Below are 18,266 nucleotides of genomic sequence, written 5' to 3' on the forward strand. Positions count from 1 at the left end.
AAAAAAAAAGAAAAAAAAGAAACTGAATGAAATAAATTAAAATTTTAAATAAATTAAAATTTTAAATAAATTAAAATTTTAAATAAATAAAATAAATAAAATAAATAAAATAAATAAAATAAATAAAATAAATAAAATAAATAAAATAAATTAAATAAATTAAATACATTAAATACATTGAATATATTGAATAAATTGAATAAATTGAATAAATTGAATAAATTGAATAAATTGAATAAAATAAATAAATTAAATAAATACATAAATAAATACATACATAAAATGAAAATATAAAAATATAAAATAAATCACAAATAAATGGATGGCACAACTGTCAACTAATGATGCACATTTAAAAAAATAGATAAATCATCTTTGGACATACCATTAACTGTAACTAGGACCTATCTGCTAAATGAAATGTGCTGGGCTTAGGATGAATTGCTGCACCTGCTACTTGAAGCAATAATCTTCATGGAAAGAAGCAGTAAATAGTCAGAACCGGCCTAATATGTTTCATTTGACAAAAAACAAATCTCAATTCCCTGACCAATGATGGTTTGAAGGTCTACTTCTATTAAACCCTTTGTAATTCAAGATACCATTTGAAAAGTCCACAGTCAACGCTACTCTACAGGGCTGTTGTTAATGACTTCCGCCGGCTGCAGGGATCTTCATCAAGATTGTATTTTATTGGCGACCTTGCAGATGGACACGACATTTCCTTTCGCTGACCAATCACACAGCCTGAAATATGAGCTGTACAGAGAAAAATACATGTACCCGTCTAAGGGTCCAGTCAGCAGGTTTCCTTATATCCATAATGCTACGGCTATAGGGATGGCTCTAGAGGACACCGGCTATTTATGGACATTTGGAGACTATGTTTCATCTGACAAAGAGTTGTACTACAGATCAATTACACTGTCGTCTGGCTTTGTCAACAATGCGCCGCTAAGTGTTAAAAATGATGATTTGTTGTTTTTTTGCGGAAACATCAGTGTGCTGTGGTCAGTAGTTTTGGTCATCAGTGGGTTTTCTAGGAATTTCTCTGATACGTCTAAGTCTTCTGTCCCTTCAAATTGTGTACGGTTTACATTTTTCATACATTAACATCCAATATCTGTGCTTAAATATATAATAAGTAGATTCTAGTCAAATATATGATAGAGTTGACTGATCGCAAAGGTTTATTGATTTATGAAACATTGCAAAAAGATTTATGTTTACATTTTGTGTTTTGGTTCTCAAGCCCTTTATTAAATCTAAAAAACAAGCTTGTCATTTGGATTGCAATGGTCAATGACAGTTTGACAATAAACTGATGCGATGGCTAGTGATATTGTGATTGTACTGGTGTTTAAACCAGTATGTTACTATTATACTTTTCTGTTATTGGGTAAGTGCATCCAGAGTACTTCAGGATTAGAACTGTCTGTGTTGTTTAGGAGTCAATATTCAATACAACAGAATAAAAAAAAAACCTTCAGGTCCACTTAAAAATGCATTAAGGTGAGGCAGGTTAAGCAGCAGTTTGGGTAATTTGCCACAAGGAGGAGATCCCAGATATGTACTGTTATTTCACACAAGGGTCACTGCATTAATGCTATGCTAATTATTTTTTACAATAGTATTTCACAATCAGGTCATGGTTGGGGTTTCGGGTTAGGAAAAGGTATTTTGGTTAAAGTTAAAGCAGAAAAAAGACACAGCTTGTTTCTTTTCTAAAGTCAAACTACTGTATTTACTTGTACTGCATGCATTGTGGTAAAATGTGCATCTGGGACATCCAAACATCTGTATTTTATTCTACATTTATTTCATTTTTAGGGTCAAAAACATTTGGACATTTGTGCTGGTCCTAAGCCTAAATAAATGTCTTTGTTTCGGAATCTGAAATAAAACCGATGGATCCAGTTGCAATGCACTACACAGACTAACATATAGTTAATGATTTTTTTTTTTGATTTTTTTTATCACCACAAAAGAAAATCCAAAACATAAAGCATATTTGTACACTTATTGCTATAACACTTCAGTCTATCTCAATTAGGGTCATCAAGATTGGTTGGTTAATCAATAGTATAATCGATATAATCATGCATTTAAAAGATCATTATTGTGACCATTTTAAAATCAATTAAGCATTAAGTAATTTAATTTCAATATAAACTCCAAAAAAGTTAATTTATGTAGTAGTTTCAGTCACATTTTTAAACATTTACTCATAAATACATACTTTTCCATTCATTAAGTGTCATAAAGCCGGCCGTATAATGCAGAAATAGTAATATATTAGACAATGTGAATGAAAGAAAATAAAAATAATCACATGCTGGTGTCGTCAATCATGAATAATCGTAAAAAATCATGACGTTTCTTCTCACAATAATTCAAATGTAATACGGTCCTAACATTGCTTGAACCACAGAGCTGGAGTGCGAATCGACAGGCGACGGCTCATGTCAGGGGTGGGGAAGGTATTGATGCCGAATTGTGCTGTCGAAGCCACCTGAACAGAGGGTTAAAGCGTGACAAAGGAGGATATAGGAAGTGGGGAAATTGACGTGACCTTGGATCAATAGAGCAGAGCATTGAGATCTCGTCGGTGAAACTAAATCAGCCTGTATTCTGCGTCCCCCCCTTGAGCCGAGACGGGGGAAGCGACGGCCAGGGTTAGGCGCGCTGCAAAGCCAAAACAATCACCAGCTTTGGGCAGAATAAAGCCATGATTATTATTCGGGGGCGATTTTCCTGTTATACATCTTTGCAGCGCAGCCGTCTCCAATCAATAACCATCAAGTCTGGTTTTCTTTTAAGTGTAAAAGCCTCAAGTACCTCATTGAACACCAAACACAATTAGGACAATGCGGGGATGTGCATTAGTGGTTCCAGAGTGGTTACGCCAAATTTAGTGCCATCTTGACAAGGAGGAAAAATAACCGAGAAGTGCTTAATGGGTTAGCGTCGTTCAAAATAAAAAAAAATATATAAGCCGTTTTGAGGCGATTTCAATTGCCCGCCAAAGCAGCAACCTTTCTAAGCTGTTTGTACAAGATTCAAGACTTTTTTTTAAACTTGATGTTGTATTTTTTTGTTGAATTTGCATGCGTTTAACTGAGATTCCGTCATGTGTGATCAATAGGCTCGGGTCCTTTTAAAATGCAGTGCGCCACAGCCAATCTTCTGTCAGTAAAAGCATGTGGTTTGGAGCAGAGTTCAGACTTTGGAGGAAGAAATTTGACTATTTTTAGTTTTAAATGGCAGTAAGTAAAAGTCTGTCTTGTTTTCTGTTCGGGAAATGAAGTAATTTGTATTTGTTTTTAATAAGGGAAGGGAAAACCATGATCAATCAATATAAGTAAAAACAATTGTGATGCATTTTCACTCAGCCATACACTGCTGCCTGGTTCTGTCTTCAAAGCTCAAAATGATTGGCCCTCCTGGATTATATCAGCGTGCAATTTAGCCTCTCCTTGTTTTTTATTAAAGTTCATAATCATAATCATTTAAGGGCTCAAATTCTCTCCACTGTGAAAAGCCGGTGTTTTTAGCATGACAGCAGAGAACTGTACCAATACTATTACCCAGCCGCTTCTATTGTGCCTGTTAAAACTGTCATAGCAATATATATTTAATGAAGGGGTCCCACATTTTAACAACTGTATTTTGTCAATTTTTTTTTAGTCATAGGCATATAGACAGACCTATAGTCTGTCTATATGCCTATAGATATAGGCATAGACAGACTTTCTACCAAACTTGATTAAAAGAAATGTTTTGTTTAAATGAACATTTCTCTGGATTGTTCTCAAATGAAATGCCAAGCCGTTCTCAGAAATATCTCGCCTTGTGAAATCTTTCCTACTTACACCCAAGAACAAGCAGCTGCTGAAAGATGGGACACCCTCTAGTGGTAAATAGAGGAAACGCAGATTGATCACAAGCCAACGATCCTAAAGCAGTGCTCTCCTCTTATATCATCAAATGTGGCCTGAATGTATGCATTTGCATATAAGTCATGTGTTTCAACATGATAGCAAATGTAGAACTTTTGTTGACCTTATTCCTTTTATAAGTAGTTTTTATATATTTTCTTTTCCTTTTTTTTGTGTCTGGGTTTGAGGCTGTCGAAGGCAAAAGTATTTCCAATAATAATCTTGGTTCATTTGCACATTTGGAGGAGCAATGCAAGTATCAAAAACACATGTGTCATTAAATACAGCGAATACATTCTGGGAAATCTGCAGAAGTCTATACCACAGAAGTAAATGAAAATGAGACAATTTGGGACTTACATTAGCGCCTGAAGTGTGTGGTATAGAAATAAACTGCAATGGTTGTTGGCTGTCAATATTATTGACCACAAAATCTGAAGTAAATGTGGGAGGTATAAGGCCACGTAGGCACAACAAGTCCCTGCTCTCTATCAGAACTAGTTTGGGGGTGGTGGGAAAACCAGTTTGTCACAGTTTATTTGGCAGGATTCAACAGACAAGCTGAGACGAGAGAGACTTCTTACATAATTTTGAGCTGAAAATGTACAACGTTAACCCTTTTTTGGCTATTTAGTATCTTGGGTTTCGGTTGGGAAGCACCAAATGTCAATACTCCAGGAGGGCTAGAAACACCATATGTAACTGTTCATTTTTGTTTGATAAAAACATGTTAGGGAGCCAATTTAAAAGTAAAATAACAGAGGGATCCTTTTGTCCTTTGGTGACAGTTATTCTGATATTGATTAGATTTTTGTAACGTTTATTTCACTTTTGTCACCATGGAGCTATCACTGCATGTCCCCAACATGTCATTAAACTTATATGTCATGTCTGTATTGAATTGCATGTGCTTTTATTGCTCAAAAATACCTCGAAAAACCTGCATTCTCACTGTGAGCAAGGTCGCCCCTCCACAGATCTGCCCTGTGATTTGCTTGTTACCTACTTGCCACCATAGAGATAGATGTTTAATGCCATACTGTGGAACATTCCCGGCAAAGCAATAACAACTCCATAAGCAAGCGATGAAAAGTGAATGCACATTTAATTGCCCTGACTGACACAAATCTCTTACTATCCCATAGCAAAAGTAGCTTGTTGGTAATTGCAAAACATACTTAGATACATAGGTCAAAACATAAACACAATTTACAGATGACTAATTCTGTTGAATCTGCTGCGTGACTGCTAAAAATATCTAACATTAATTATTCATCCGGGCGTGTATTAACGAGGGTAAATCATTTTTATACCACTCAACGAACGAGACCTCGGACGGGATGACAGAAAGAGAGAGAGAGAAAGAGAGAGAGAGAAAGAGAGAGAGAGAGAGGGAGGGGTGGAGAGGGGACCGGTTGAGTCGTGCCGTCCTATCCCGCTCCAGGAGTGGAGGAGGGCTCATAACGCACCGGACTGTGGACGTGCCCCGCTCCTCTCCAGCCCTCTCCTCTTTCCTCCGCAGTGCACTTGCAGCTGATACACCCCCCCTGACACTCCTCCCTTCCTCTCTCCTACACCTCTCTCTCTCTCTCTCTCTCCTCCTGCGAGTCCTCTTCTCTCCCCCCCCCTCTCTCTCAGCATGTCAGTGGCTGTTTGGCTCTTTTAGGGTGCACTTGCGTCTCCTCCTCCCTCTCTCCCTCTTCTCTCTCGCTCTCTCTCCGCATGTGGAGTTTCCCTGGACGGACCGGTGCTTGCGCGTGTGTAAAAAAAGAAAGAGAAAAAGAGCCTGCGAGTCTCGGAGCCCACCGGAGTCATTGATAAAAACGCTGGATTAGAAATGAGTTGTCCCGCCGCGCGCCTCTCCTCCTCCACCTCCTCCTCCGCCACCTCCGCCGGCTCCGCGCGCTGTCCTTCCACGTAGCGCTGCCTCCACTGCTCTGTGTTTTGCATCTGTTTTATGGGACTTGGGGAAAAAAGCGTGAGGATGATTAAGGCTTCATCACTGCTCATCTGGTGCGCCACGGTGAGTGCGCTTTTTATTTTTTTGTTTTTTAAATATATATAGATGTTCATTCATTCCTGCGTATTTGTGTCAGGTGTATTTGGATTTGTTTTTGTTTGGAGTACATTTGATGTTTTCCCTGTCTCATTTCTTCTTTTTTCTCATCCCAGTGTATGTTAATGTGTTGGTTTTATGCATATTCTAAAGCATGTCTCTCATTTTCATGCTGGTGATTTACTGATTGATTTAAACCACGTGATTGGCTTGCAGTTGAAAAACTTTATTCGGTTGAGACCCGTTGGTTTTGTGCCTTGGTCAATGTAAAAGTTTACATTAGCCTCTGACAAAAAGGAATGAGAGAGTAATAACCCTGGTTCCGGCAGGTGTCTCAGAAGAAGCACAGTTTGAGCAATTTTTCTCTCACATTTTCACCTTTCATCATTACAAAACTGCTCCTATAATTAGAAACTCCAGCCTCACAACTTGGCAAGAAACTTTGAGGATAAACGACTGCGACATTTGGGCAGTTATTAGTATCCCCAACAATGCCAAAAAAAGTACCAGTGCTGAATGGTGAACGGTGAACGGTGAACGGTGAACGGTGGCTGGTAGCTGGGTTCTCGGGTGCGGGGCAGGTTGCTGGAGCTGATAAGAAGCTCAAAGGGGGCCCACGCCGCCGCTATTATCCCCGCGGGCAGCTGCTCTAATTGGGCCGCTCTGCTCCCTCTCCTCTGCCTCATCCCTGGTCATGTCGGTGCAACGGGGATGTCCTGTTATGACAGCTGGTGCAGAGGGAAGCGGTCGGCTGCACTTGGACTGCAATTACTTTACAAATAAATTGTCAAATTGACCATATAACTGTATGAATGGGGCGGTGCGGAGCCGAAGCGCTGATTGTAAATGTACAAACTCCTCGCGGCCCCTGTGGTTCTATGCTCTTGTAGTTCCTGGGGCGACCACTAGAGGCGCGCCAGCACCACCACAGGGTGTCTTGTTCTAACGTGATTTGAACTCATGGGCTTTGAAACACCAAAGTAATGGAAAAAGAACTTCTAAAGAATACGACAAAGTCTGAGGAGTAAACACTTGGATGCCAACCGCCATAAAACAACAACAACAACAAAATGAAATCTGAAGAATAAAGTCTAACGGTAATGCAACACTTGGATGCCAGCCGCCATAAAACAACAACAACAACAAAATGAAATCTGAAGAATAAAGTCTAACGGTAATGCAACACTTGGATGCCAGCCGCCATAAAACAACAACATCCCTGCATTCCACACCCTTTATTCTTCGCAGATTTTGGCTAATATTGCAGTCATCTTGGACCCAAGATGGGTAAATTTTGCTGTGCAATCGGATGCACCAATCGTCAGGAAACAACAGACGGAGTTTCTTTCTATTCTACAGAATCCCGCAGAGGAATATGTATTGTCTTCTTGTCTTCTTCTTCTGTGCCTCCTTCTGAGCCTAAATAAAGCTACCAAAAGCACCTCGTATCTTCTCGTCTTTCCTCATTCCTCCAGTAGTGCTCTGACAGGCACTCTCGAGCAGTGACTTCTACAAACCCAGAACTAGCACCTAGTTATCTTTCATACATTAAAACATGGGGAAAGTATATTTAGCCAATTTAGCAGCGAGTTCACCCATCAATCAACCAAAAGTTCACACGTACACATAATCATGACAAGAAGGGTTGCATCTGGAAAAGTATGTGGCCTAAAATGTCATTGAACTCCAGAAGAAGGGACTGTTTAGATGCTGTTGCAATTTGGATGAAGATGAACATGTGTATTGGCCTTAATAAAACAAAGACTTCATTAATAACAAACAAATTGTTTATCAAGAATGATTCAGGCTTAGTAAACCCACTTACCGTAATTGATACCTCAACCCTCAGGTACTGCAGCTGCAACGTGTACTTTTTAAAAAGTGGTCCCGTCCAACAAAATAGAGTGAATTTCCATGTTTGAAAAAGTGGCACTGTTTCTGATTAGAAATGTATGATTAAAGGTGAGTTAGTGAGTAATTAGAGAAAGGGTGCATCCGCTGTTCAGTCCAAAGAGATTAAGAATGAACCCAGAGGACAGACAATTCATTAAATAAATGTTTCAGCAATTGTGAATTAAGAGAGAAAATGAACCCTTTTCACATGACATAATAAAGAGCCACGGGACGGGACGGCTCTCAAAAACAATGGTGGGCTTTGTTCTTAAAACGTCTGAATGTGTCGAAGGAATCCTGTTTTATCTAACACAGTTGTGCTGCGCAACCTTCAGTTGTGCTGCTAGTGAAGCTGCGCGGCATTTGTACTGTATTACACAGCATCGACTGAAGGCAACACGAGAGGAGGGAGGAGAGGAAGAGAGAGAGGGAGGAGAGGGAGGGAGGGAGGGAGAGAGAGAGGGAGGGAGAGAGGGAGGGAGGAGAGAGAGAGGGAGGAGAGGGAGGAGAGAGAGAGGGAGGAGAGAGGGAAGGAGGAGAGAGAGAGAGAGGGAGGAGAGAGGGAGGAGAGGGAGGGAGAGAGAGAGGGAGGGAGGAGAGAAGGAGGAGAGGGAGGAGAAAGAGAGGGAGGGAGGAGAGAGAGGGAGAGAGAGAGGGAGAGAGAGGGAAGGAGGAGAGAGAGAGAGAGGGAGGAGAGAGGGAGGAGAGGGAGGGAGAGAGAGAGGGAGGGAGGAGAGAAGGAGGAGAGGGAGGAGAAAGAGAGGGAGGGAGGAGAGAGAGAGAGAGAGAGAGAGGGAGGGAGGGAGAGAGAGAGGGAGGGAGAGAGGGAGGAAAGGGAGGGAGAGAGAGAGGGAGGGAGGAGAAAGAGAGGGAGGGAGGAGAAAGAGAGGGAGGGAGGAGAGAGGGAGGAGAGGGAGGGAGAGAGAGAGGGAGGGAGGAGAAAGAGAGGGAGGGAGGAGAAAGAGAGGGAGGGAGGAGAGAGAGGGAGAGAGAGAGGGAGGGAGGGAGAGAGGGAGGGAGGGAGAGAGGGAGGAGAGGGAGGGAGAGAGAGAGGGAGGGAGGAGAAAGAGAGGGAGGGAGGAGAAAGAGAGGGAGGGAGGAGAGAGAGGGAGAGAGAGAGGGAGGGAGAGAGGGAGGGAGGGAGAGAGGGAGGGAGGAGAGGGAGGGAGAGAGAGAGGGAGAAGAGGGAGGGAGAGAGGGAGGGAGAGAGGGAGGGAGAGAGTGGGAGAGGGTGGAGAGGGAGGAGAGAGAGGGGAGAGAGATGGAGTGAGAGAGGGAGAGATGAAGTGTGTGAGGAGAGAGAGATGTGTGAGAAAGGAGAGAGAGATGAGAGAGATGGAGTGAGAGAGAGGAGAGGAAGGAAATAGAGAGTCAGAGATGGAGTGAGAGGAAAGAGCAATGGAGTGAGAGAGGAGTGCGAGGAGGAGAGAGAGAGAGTTGAGTGAGAGAGGAGAGAGAGATGGCGTGAGAGAGAGAAATAAAGTTAGAGAGAAGAGAGAGTGGGGAGAGCAAGAAAGATGGAGTGAAAGATGGAGTGGAAAAGGGAGAAAATAAAGAGTCAGAGAGTGAGTGAGGGGGAGAGAGGGAGGAAATAGAGAGGGATGGGGTGAGAGAGGAGATAAAGAGTGAGAGAGGTTTGTGAGGGGAGAGATTAAAGAGAGAGAGAAATGGAATGAGAGAGGAAAGAGAGAGGGGGGGAGAAGTGTGAGAGAATGAGGGCAAAGTAGAGAGGAGATGGATGAGAGGAGACAGGTAAGAAGAGAGGGAGCAGCAAAAAGGGACAGGGAGTGAGGAGAGCGAGATGAGAGACGGGGGGAGAGAGGTGGTAAAGCAAGAGGCATTGGCAGAAAGAGGGAAGAGAGAGAGAGGGAGGAGATGGAGAGAATGCGGTAGATGGGAAGGAGAGAAAGGCACAGGTGAGAGAGGCGGAGGGGAGCGAGAGTCTGCAGATGAGAAGAGGAGGAGAGAGAGGAAAGAGAGAGAGATGACAAATAAGGGCATAACAAGCGAGGCAGAAGAGAGAGAGAGAGAAAGAGGAAAAAGAGAGAGGAGACGGGAAAGAGAGCGAGACAGGACGGCGAGGAGACCGCAAAGACAGAAAGAAAGAGAACGGAGGAGAGAGAGAGAGGAAGCGAGAGGGAGAAAAAGGAGACCGAAGAGCGAGGGGAGAGATTGGACTAGTGAACACGGGGGAAAGAGAATAGCTCTTTCCAAATCTAAATATAGAGACAGAGCGAGTTTAGAGAGTTTCTTTTTGCTTGTTTACGTCGCGCGGTTCTCAAACGGTGGTACGCGTAACACACCGGCGGGGTTAAGATCGCAGACAATACTGACATTCTGCTTTCTTTATGTCTCGGTTTAGATGAAGTCGTTGATGTGGTTTATGATCTGGAGCTGCCGGACAGATTCCAGAACGATGGCGGGAGGCTTAAGCGGAGATCGACTTAAAAGATCTGGGGAAAACCAATTAAAAGGAGCGAGATAACGCGAGGAAAAGCCCCCGCCCATTCTCAACCTGTCTGATCCAATCTCTCAACGTGTGGAAGTTTCTGGCACTTGGCCCCTCACTATCTGAAGAGTAGTTTTATTTAGCGTGATAACTAATTGTCTGTACGCTTTATCATTAATGAGTTACCGCAAGCCTTGAAATAATTATTTTTACGTCCCTGTCAACATGACAGGTACCGATCATTTGGTACCTGTCATGGCTAATTCTGAATCGGTCACGAGGAAAGGAAAACAGAATAACATAATTAATGAAAAATTAACTTTTATTAACATGTCTCTTTATCATTTACAGGCTGAGAAATAGATTTTCAAAGTTAGGGGCCAGGGGGGCCCCTACCCCAAAAAAGTTAGGGCCCCCCCAGCAATTTCAGGGGTCCACAAGCGCGCGTGGCATTGTGGCGTCATAAGAACAAGATAAATGTGTTGTTTTAAACCTGGTTATTAGCATGTAAAACAATTTAAAGTACTTTTATCTGTTATTTGATATGAAGAGCACAAATTCTGAATTCCTATAAACCAGAGATCATGATCTTTAATACTAGTTTAATTTAATATAATAATGTTTATTAGATACAAAATAAATACTGTTTACAGCATTTGACACAAGGAGATCTTGTGGAATATATAAAATCACAGCCTACAAAATAAACTACTAACATATATACATTGCCCCGATGCTAACAACTCCAAAGGGGGCGGGGCCCTTGGGGCCCTTGGATACTTCCACATTGACATTGTCCCTAATGTGCTAAATTACAGCTTTTGTTGTAAACAACTTTAAAAAGACTGAATTGCGAACTGAGGAGAGATTGACGGAAATGTCACTTAATTTGCTTTTCTATTTCGACATTGTATTTACGCTTCATGGAAAGTATAATTTACGGTTAAAGTATGTCAGAAGTGTGGGCGCGACGTTTCTGCAAGTATTTGTCAAGTGAAAATATTGCCTTGATGAAAAATACTCAGTAACTGTCATAATATTTAATACATAATCAATGTAAAATACAACTGTAAACACCATTAAACTAGGCTCTGATATCGCTCACATTATTTCCAGCCTATATATACCTGAGTGGCTATATATAGGCTGAAAATAATCCCAGTTCAAATATCATTCAAATAACATTATAAGATTCCACTTCACTATTCACTGGAGTCAGGAGTGCATTAGGTTTACATACTATTAAAGGGTCTATAAGGAGCAAACACAACTTTATTTTGGATAATACAAAAAACAGGAAGGGCACTGCAATAAAAACACTTCAACAAAATATTAAAGGTCATATGGAAGTGACGGACCTCGGGGCACAGCTATTACGGCAAGTTACTGCGTTCAAACCGTGTGTCCGACGCAGACTGCGACGACGTGATTTATGATCAACGCCGATTTCAGGAACAGTCCTACACCTGGCAGTAATTTTCATCAATTGGTCTGGCTTGATTTGCCATGTTACTGTGCGGTTGTTAAGGGTAACGGTGCTGTTTGTTTGTTGTCCCCGTCCCTGTGCACTAGGTGGCGCTGGTCGGGACGACGAAGACGGAGCGGGCCCTGCTGCTGTCATGTGACTCGGGGCAGTACACGGACGATGGCGAGTGCTGTAAAGAGTGTCCGCCGGGAGAGGGCGTGGCACAGACGTGCGGAGCCGCTCAGACCGTCTGCGCTCAGTGTTTGGACAGTGAGTACGACTTGGTTCTTAACACTAGAGGCCTTTTACCATATTTTCAGGACTATAAGTCGCACCGGAGTATAAGTCGCCAAAAAATGTATAATAGAGAAGAAAAAAACTTTTGCACTGGAGTATGAAATGCAGTTGCAAGTGTGAAAATAACAAATAATATCACATATAAGTCGCTCTGGAGTATAAGTATTAAAGTATAAGTCGCACCCCGGCAAAAACTATGACTTATAGTCCGGAAAATACGGTAATTACAGTTGTTTTAGGGACTGATTTGACTGTATATTGTTGTATGTGTATTGCTCACTGTAAGTTCTTTGTGTTTTTATTTTTTTATTCCGTGTTTTTGTGAAGTACTTTGTGACTTCTGTCTGTGAAAGGTGCTATACAAATAAGATTTACTTACTGACTAGAAGCCTGAGAGTTGATAATCTGTGACAAAAATCCCAGATACGTCTTTATACTACCTTGTTGAGCTGGTGATTTATTTAGTTATGTATAGTTTAATGGGTCGATTTTTAAATGGAACTACGTCATTTAAAACTGTATCGTTCGCTTTCATAGCCGCTGACTTTCCACCCCCGCAGTGAGTTTAGAAGCACATTTTAACAACTTTTAGAGGCCAGAGAGTAGTTTTGCCAGCACGTTAAAGCTAACTAGCATGCTAACAGTGCGCGGAAAAAACAACAACCCTTTATAATTAGCCGCAGACACCTCACAGCGGTCTAATTTTTACACAAAGAGCTGCTTTTACAATATATCTGAATGGGAAAAAAGAAAAAGGTTGATTTATTGAGATCCACATTAGAGGTGACAGTGGTCCAGTGAGTTCTAGTGTTCAGCAACTAACTGGAGGGTCTTCGGTTCAAACCTTACATTGACAACGCACCCACACTCCCAGTTACTGTATGCTAGTTGCAACGTGTAGGGCATGAGCTGTGCAAAAGTAAATTTAAAAAAAATAATACCATACAACAAATTAACTATGGCAACCCAAAATAATACACAAAAAACAAACAAAAAAAATTCAGAATAGTGTGTGCTTGTAACTCAATCCGCCAACTTAAATGATCCATACAAAAGAGATTTAGAGGTTTTTTACTCAAAGACATTTCTGACGATTTGACTCATCGTAAAGACATTTTGAGGAAAAAGGATGTATTTGAGGAATCACACAATTGGGGTTTGGTTTTTACGAGACACCAGAATCCCTTATGCACATGGCATTTTGGTTAGCGTCTAGCATCCGCATGGAAGAACAAATGGACATCAGCGAACATCACTTGAGGCTATATTTCTCGCAGAGGAGGCAGCTCCCACTGTTCAAAGCATGTCTTGTTTTATTTATGTCTTCATTCTGGCTCTGGACATTGAACGGATGCATTCCATTTTGTCATTGTCCACCGGTTCGCACCATTGGACGTACAGTATGCAACTGAAATAAAAAAAAAAGTTTACTCATTTTAACGCCACCTAAAACGATTTTTGACTCTCAAGATGTCCAAAATACTTTTATAATGGAGCTGCATGAGCAAAACTAATGTCAAGATATGGAGACTTTCATCATACTGGATAGGCTTTTCACAGCTTTTCACAGACTCACAGATAATGGGCGGAGACCGTTATCAAGCCATGATCTAAATACTGATAGTTTGCGCTGCTAATACATGTTTCCTTTAGCAACTACAACCAATATGGCGTTCGTCAAGTGTCTGGCAAAAACTGATCGACATAACAAAGACGGACAAAAACAAAACACAACTGATTGGAACCTGTAGTGACCAAATGACCAAATCCCAACTAAAACAAAAAATAATATAGGAATGCACATACGGTACCTGCTAAATGAACCAGTGCTGCAGCCACACAATTTAAATACACTAAAATATGGTTATTTTCAATGTCTTTTGTGATTTCATAAGAAGAGTTACAAGAGTTAAACCGTGGAAAGCAGGTAAAAGGTATGTGGAATTTGTTGTTCAAGATTCAACATTTTGATTTGGTTTGAGTGGACTCAATCTCCAACAAAAATAATCAGGTTTAAAAGTGCATAATGTGACTTTTATGCTGCCAAATATGAGATATTATTGCTTTGCCTGGAATTTTACACAGTCTAAAGTTTTCTATCTTGCATTTATTCCATTTTATGTCCTTTTTTGCTAAATTAATTCCTTGAAAAACATTCATTCTTATTGTGAATGGGCTCGCCGCTTCACAGATCAGGCCTGTGTGGTGTCACTTTCTTGTTTCCATGGATAAGTTTAATGCCTTACTGTGGAAGATCCTTGACAAAACAATACATATCCATAAAGAACAGCAGGTGGCGGACCTTACATTAAAAAGACCTTTAAAATTTGGGATGTTTGGGTTTTGAGTGTTGGAATTTTGCGCTGAGTATTTGTTTCAGAAATAATTCCTTTCAAACAGAATTATATAATCACAGTTTTTCATTGAACAATTTTGCATATGAACTCAATAAAAACTAAAAACATGTTTTCTAATTGCGAATACAAATCATTGTCGCTAAAACAACACTGATCTTTAAATATAATTGCGTTGGATAGACAATAAAGATATTTTCCACACATCACTTCCACTTCCTGATACAAAACAGAATCACAATTTACTTGGCATCACGTTCAAATAAAGTCGCTGCAGAAATGATTACCGGCATTACACATATGTTACTTTTCCTGGTTCTAATAATACAATCTTTCCATGCGTCATTTTTATTTAGACTGTATTTTTCTTCATCGACATCTCCGACTCGGAACTCCACACAAAAGTGACACCGCTGCCAAAACAATCCAGCGGCTCTTGTACAATTTGTATGAATTGTCGGCTGGGCCTTTTTTAAGTGTCCAGTGAAATAATGCAGGCGATTCTTGTATGTTTGAGGCGTGTAAGTGGCTCCAAATGCTTACGCTGGGGCTGCGAATCATTAGCCCTGAGCTGGGAGAGGTGCCAAAGCAGCAACATCGTCCAAAGCATATAAAGATGTAACAAATAAGTTGGTTTTGATTCGGTGGTTGTTGAATGTAACAGAATCCCATATAAGCTCCCCGTATTTTACACACAAGAGTACGAGCTCAGTGTGTGATGCCAGTGGGGGAGCTTTCCTTCTGTCGTTCGAGTGAAGTTTACTTAAAGGTGCACTACGAAACTTTTCTGGTGAAGGTACACGACACCTGTGGAGGTACACGACACCTGTAACTTGTCCTAGTGGCGCCCCCTGCTTGTCTTAATGCATATGAGTTTCATGACATGCAGTCGTACATTTCAGGCAGAGCAATAACATTTCAATTGATGGCTTTCAGTCGTGTGATTTGTTTGCCGTCGTCGCCATTTTGAGGACGTCACTGTACTTTCTTTGTTGTTGGATCGTCATGATGATGATAACGAATCTCAATGACAACGAAAAGAGGCGATATCCTGCGAGACTTTTGCAGCTGTCTTGGGTTTGGATCATTATCTGCTGCATGCGAGTCAATGACATCACTTAAAAGCAGCAAAAACTTGCCAAAACCAACTTTAGCGGACATTTATACATCCAAACACCCTCGTCCAGCCTCTTCTCCGTATGGATAAGCCCTCAAAGCATCCAAAAGCACGGACTTTGTGTTTGGATGGATGACTCTCCGATCCTAAAACCCACCTGAACAGTAGGAAATCAGGCTAACAACAAGTCTGCAAGTTTATAGGCATAGAAGTTAAATGTGTAACCTGTAAATGTGTGCCTGAAGCAGGTGCGTAAATATGATCCCCGGTACCTATGTTGCCCCTTTTCTATAAACGGGGAACTACGCATATACTAGCTTAGGCTACTGGTTCAGGTTCCACACCCCAATAGTTGTGCATAAATGTATGGTTTTACAGCATAACATATAGCAGCATATAACCCTAACCCAAACCCTAACCCAAACCCTAACCCAAGCCCTAACCCTAACCCAAACCCTAACCCTAACCCTAACCCAAGCCCTAACCCTAACCCAAACCCAAACCCTAACCCTAACCCAAACCCTAACCCAAACCCAAACCCTAACCCAAGCCCTGACCCTAACCCAAACCCTAACCCTAACCCAAGCCTTAACCCTAACCCAAACCCAAACCCTAACCCTAACCCAAGCCCTGACCCTAACACTAACCCAAGCCCTAACCCTAACCCTAACCCTAACCCTAACCCTAACCCTAACCCTAACCCAAGCCCTGACCCTAACCCAAGCCCTAACCCTAACCCAAGCCCATACCCAAACCCTAACCCTAACCCTAACCCTGACCCAATCCCAGGTCTCAGGGAATAGATATTAGGAAACATGACCCCCTGAAACAGCAGACGGCATAGAAACCTCCGTCCTCAAGATGGCAGTACCAACGAGTGTGTCACATAACTTTTAAATCCGTTTGGCAAGTTGTTGATTAGTATTGGTGGTCCAGTTCTTGTTGAGCCTTTGAGCAATCGATTCTTTTAAGACCAGGTTTTGTCTTGGTTATCAACTGATTTACGGTCTACATTATTGCTCCTCTTGAGTGTGTAACATTTGAGTTTGAAGTATACACAGTCACATTCTTTGTTTATCTTTTCTCCCCCGGCATTGGTAACTCTCCTCATGTATGGAATGCATACAGACTAGTAGCTTTATATAGTCAGTGCATGCATGTCACCGGCCGGTCAATTACCATTAAGATCCAATCTTGACTTGGTAATCAGCGCGAGATTGTCGTGACTGACCCGTGGTGTAAATCTATAAATAGACTCGGAGAGAGCTTTGTTCTTCATTGATTGATTAATCCTTTGAGAAAGCCCATGTAAACACTGGCAAATGGAGCGTTGAAACCACCGTACTTCTATCAATGTCACGAAATTAGCAACAAGAATGTATGTAATCATAAGGCAGCAGCAAATTTTGATTGTTCTTTCGTGCAGCAGATGTTGAGCGTTGTTGTGTTTTGTTCCCGGGAAGAGTCTTGACTGATTTCGTGGCTTTGAAGTTTCTTGTTTTCCCAAGAGTTGCGTCACTGTAACGTTGATACCCAATTGCTCCGCATTGAGAGTGTGACAGAGCGCGCCATGAGGTGACGATGGAAAAAAGCTATTTTCTAAAAACGCCCGTCAAACAAAGTCAATTGTTGGGCGAAATAAACGGACGAAAGACAAGAGTGGAGGGGCTTCCGGTCGCTGTGCTGAAGGGAAAGTAAGCGGCGTAATTACCAGTCATCAGTCACTGGAGGTTTGGGATAGATTGGAGGAAATTAGCTGAATGACTACAAGGTGTCTGCAGTATACACCACCGACATAATGGGCAAAAAGATTATTTGATGGAGATAAATTTTAAACAGAGACTCAACTATGAACACATGTAGACCGAGGACTTTTGCTTTGGCTCTCGAACATGTAAACTGCCAGACCAAGTTCAGTTCATCGTACTCTAAAAAGACTTAAAGGTGTTATGTGTAACTTTTCTGATTGATGGAAGGGTACGCCACCTGCTTATCTACAGAAACGTTACTGCTTTGCATTGACTACATGGCATTTTATTAATCGCGGGTGTTTTATTGCTCAAAAATACCTCGAAACAAACATTCTTACTATGAGAGACGTCGTTTCTCCACAGATCAGACCTGTAATTTGGTCTTGTGTCGCTGCCGGCTCGTCTCCATAAATACAGATAGGTTTAATGCCGTACTGAGGAACATTCTAGGCAAAGCAAAACACCTCCATGAACAACAAGAAGCAAAGGAATTCAGTTGTGTTGCATTCGCCATGTTCAAAAAGTAGGATTCTGTTCACATTTTAAACAACTCCAGAAACATATGTCATTGTCAACTTTATTTCTACAGCACATTTACAACCACTTCAGAGGACCAAAGTGCTTTACATGCACAATACATAGTCAAAACAACACAAATATAATCACAAACACAACATCAAAACACAGCAAACTCGTGTTAAAAGCAAATACATGTGACTTAAGAGCAGATTTAAAAGACTCTACGGAGCTGAGACAAACTGTTTGGGGGCCGCCACAGCAAAAGCCCTTTCCTGCCCTCTCTGACCGAGCAGGGGCATAAGATGGTACAAGCCCAGTCAGGACTTTCAGAACATGTTTATAGAGGGCGAAACAAAACTAAAGATTCTCCCATACAAAGGCAGGAAACATTGTTCTTTGCAGTCTTTTCAATTTGATGGATTTGCCG

The 18,266-nt window shown here is 41.5% G+C and overlaps 1 protein-coding gene across 1 annotated transcript in view; it reads left to right on the top strand.

Annotated features, from left to right (window-relative positions):
• The first annotated feature begins 5,674 nt into the window (after positions 1–5,674).
• Positions 5,675–18,266, top strand: part of ngfra (nerve growth factor receptor a (TNFR superfamily, member 16)) — a 52,584-nt gene continuing 39,992 nt past the window's right edge. Inside the window, exons 1-2 of the mRNA XM_072442955.1 lie at positions 5,675–5,961; positions 11,909–12,071. Coding sequence (XP_072299056.1) covers positions 5,896–5,961; positions 11,909–12,071 — 229 coding nt within the window. The 5' untranslated portion in view covers positions 5,675–5,895. The remainder of the gene's footprint in view (positions 5,962–11,908; positions 12,072–18,266) is intronic.

The sequence above is a fragment of the Eucyclogobius newberryi genome, unplaced genomic scaffold (assembly GCF_026437365.1).
Source record: "Eucyclogobius newberryi isolate DKJ021-1_F unplaced genomic scaffold, fEucNew1.0.hap1 SCAF_13, whole genome shotgun sequence".
Taxonomy (NCBI): Eukaryota; Metazoa; Chordata; class Actinopteri; order Gobiiformes; family Gobiidae; genus Eucyclogobius; species Eucyclogobius newberryi.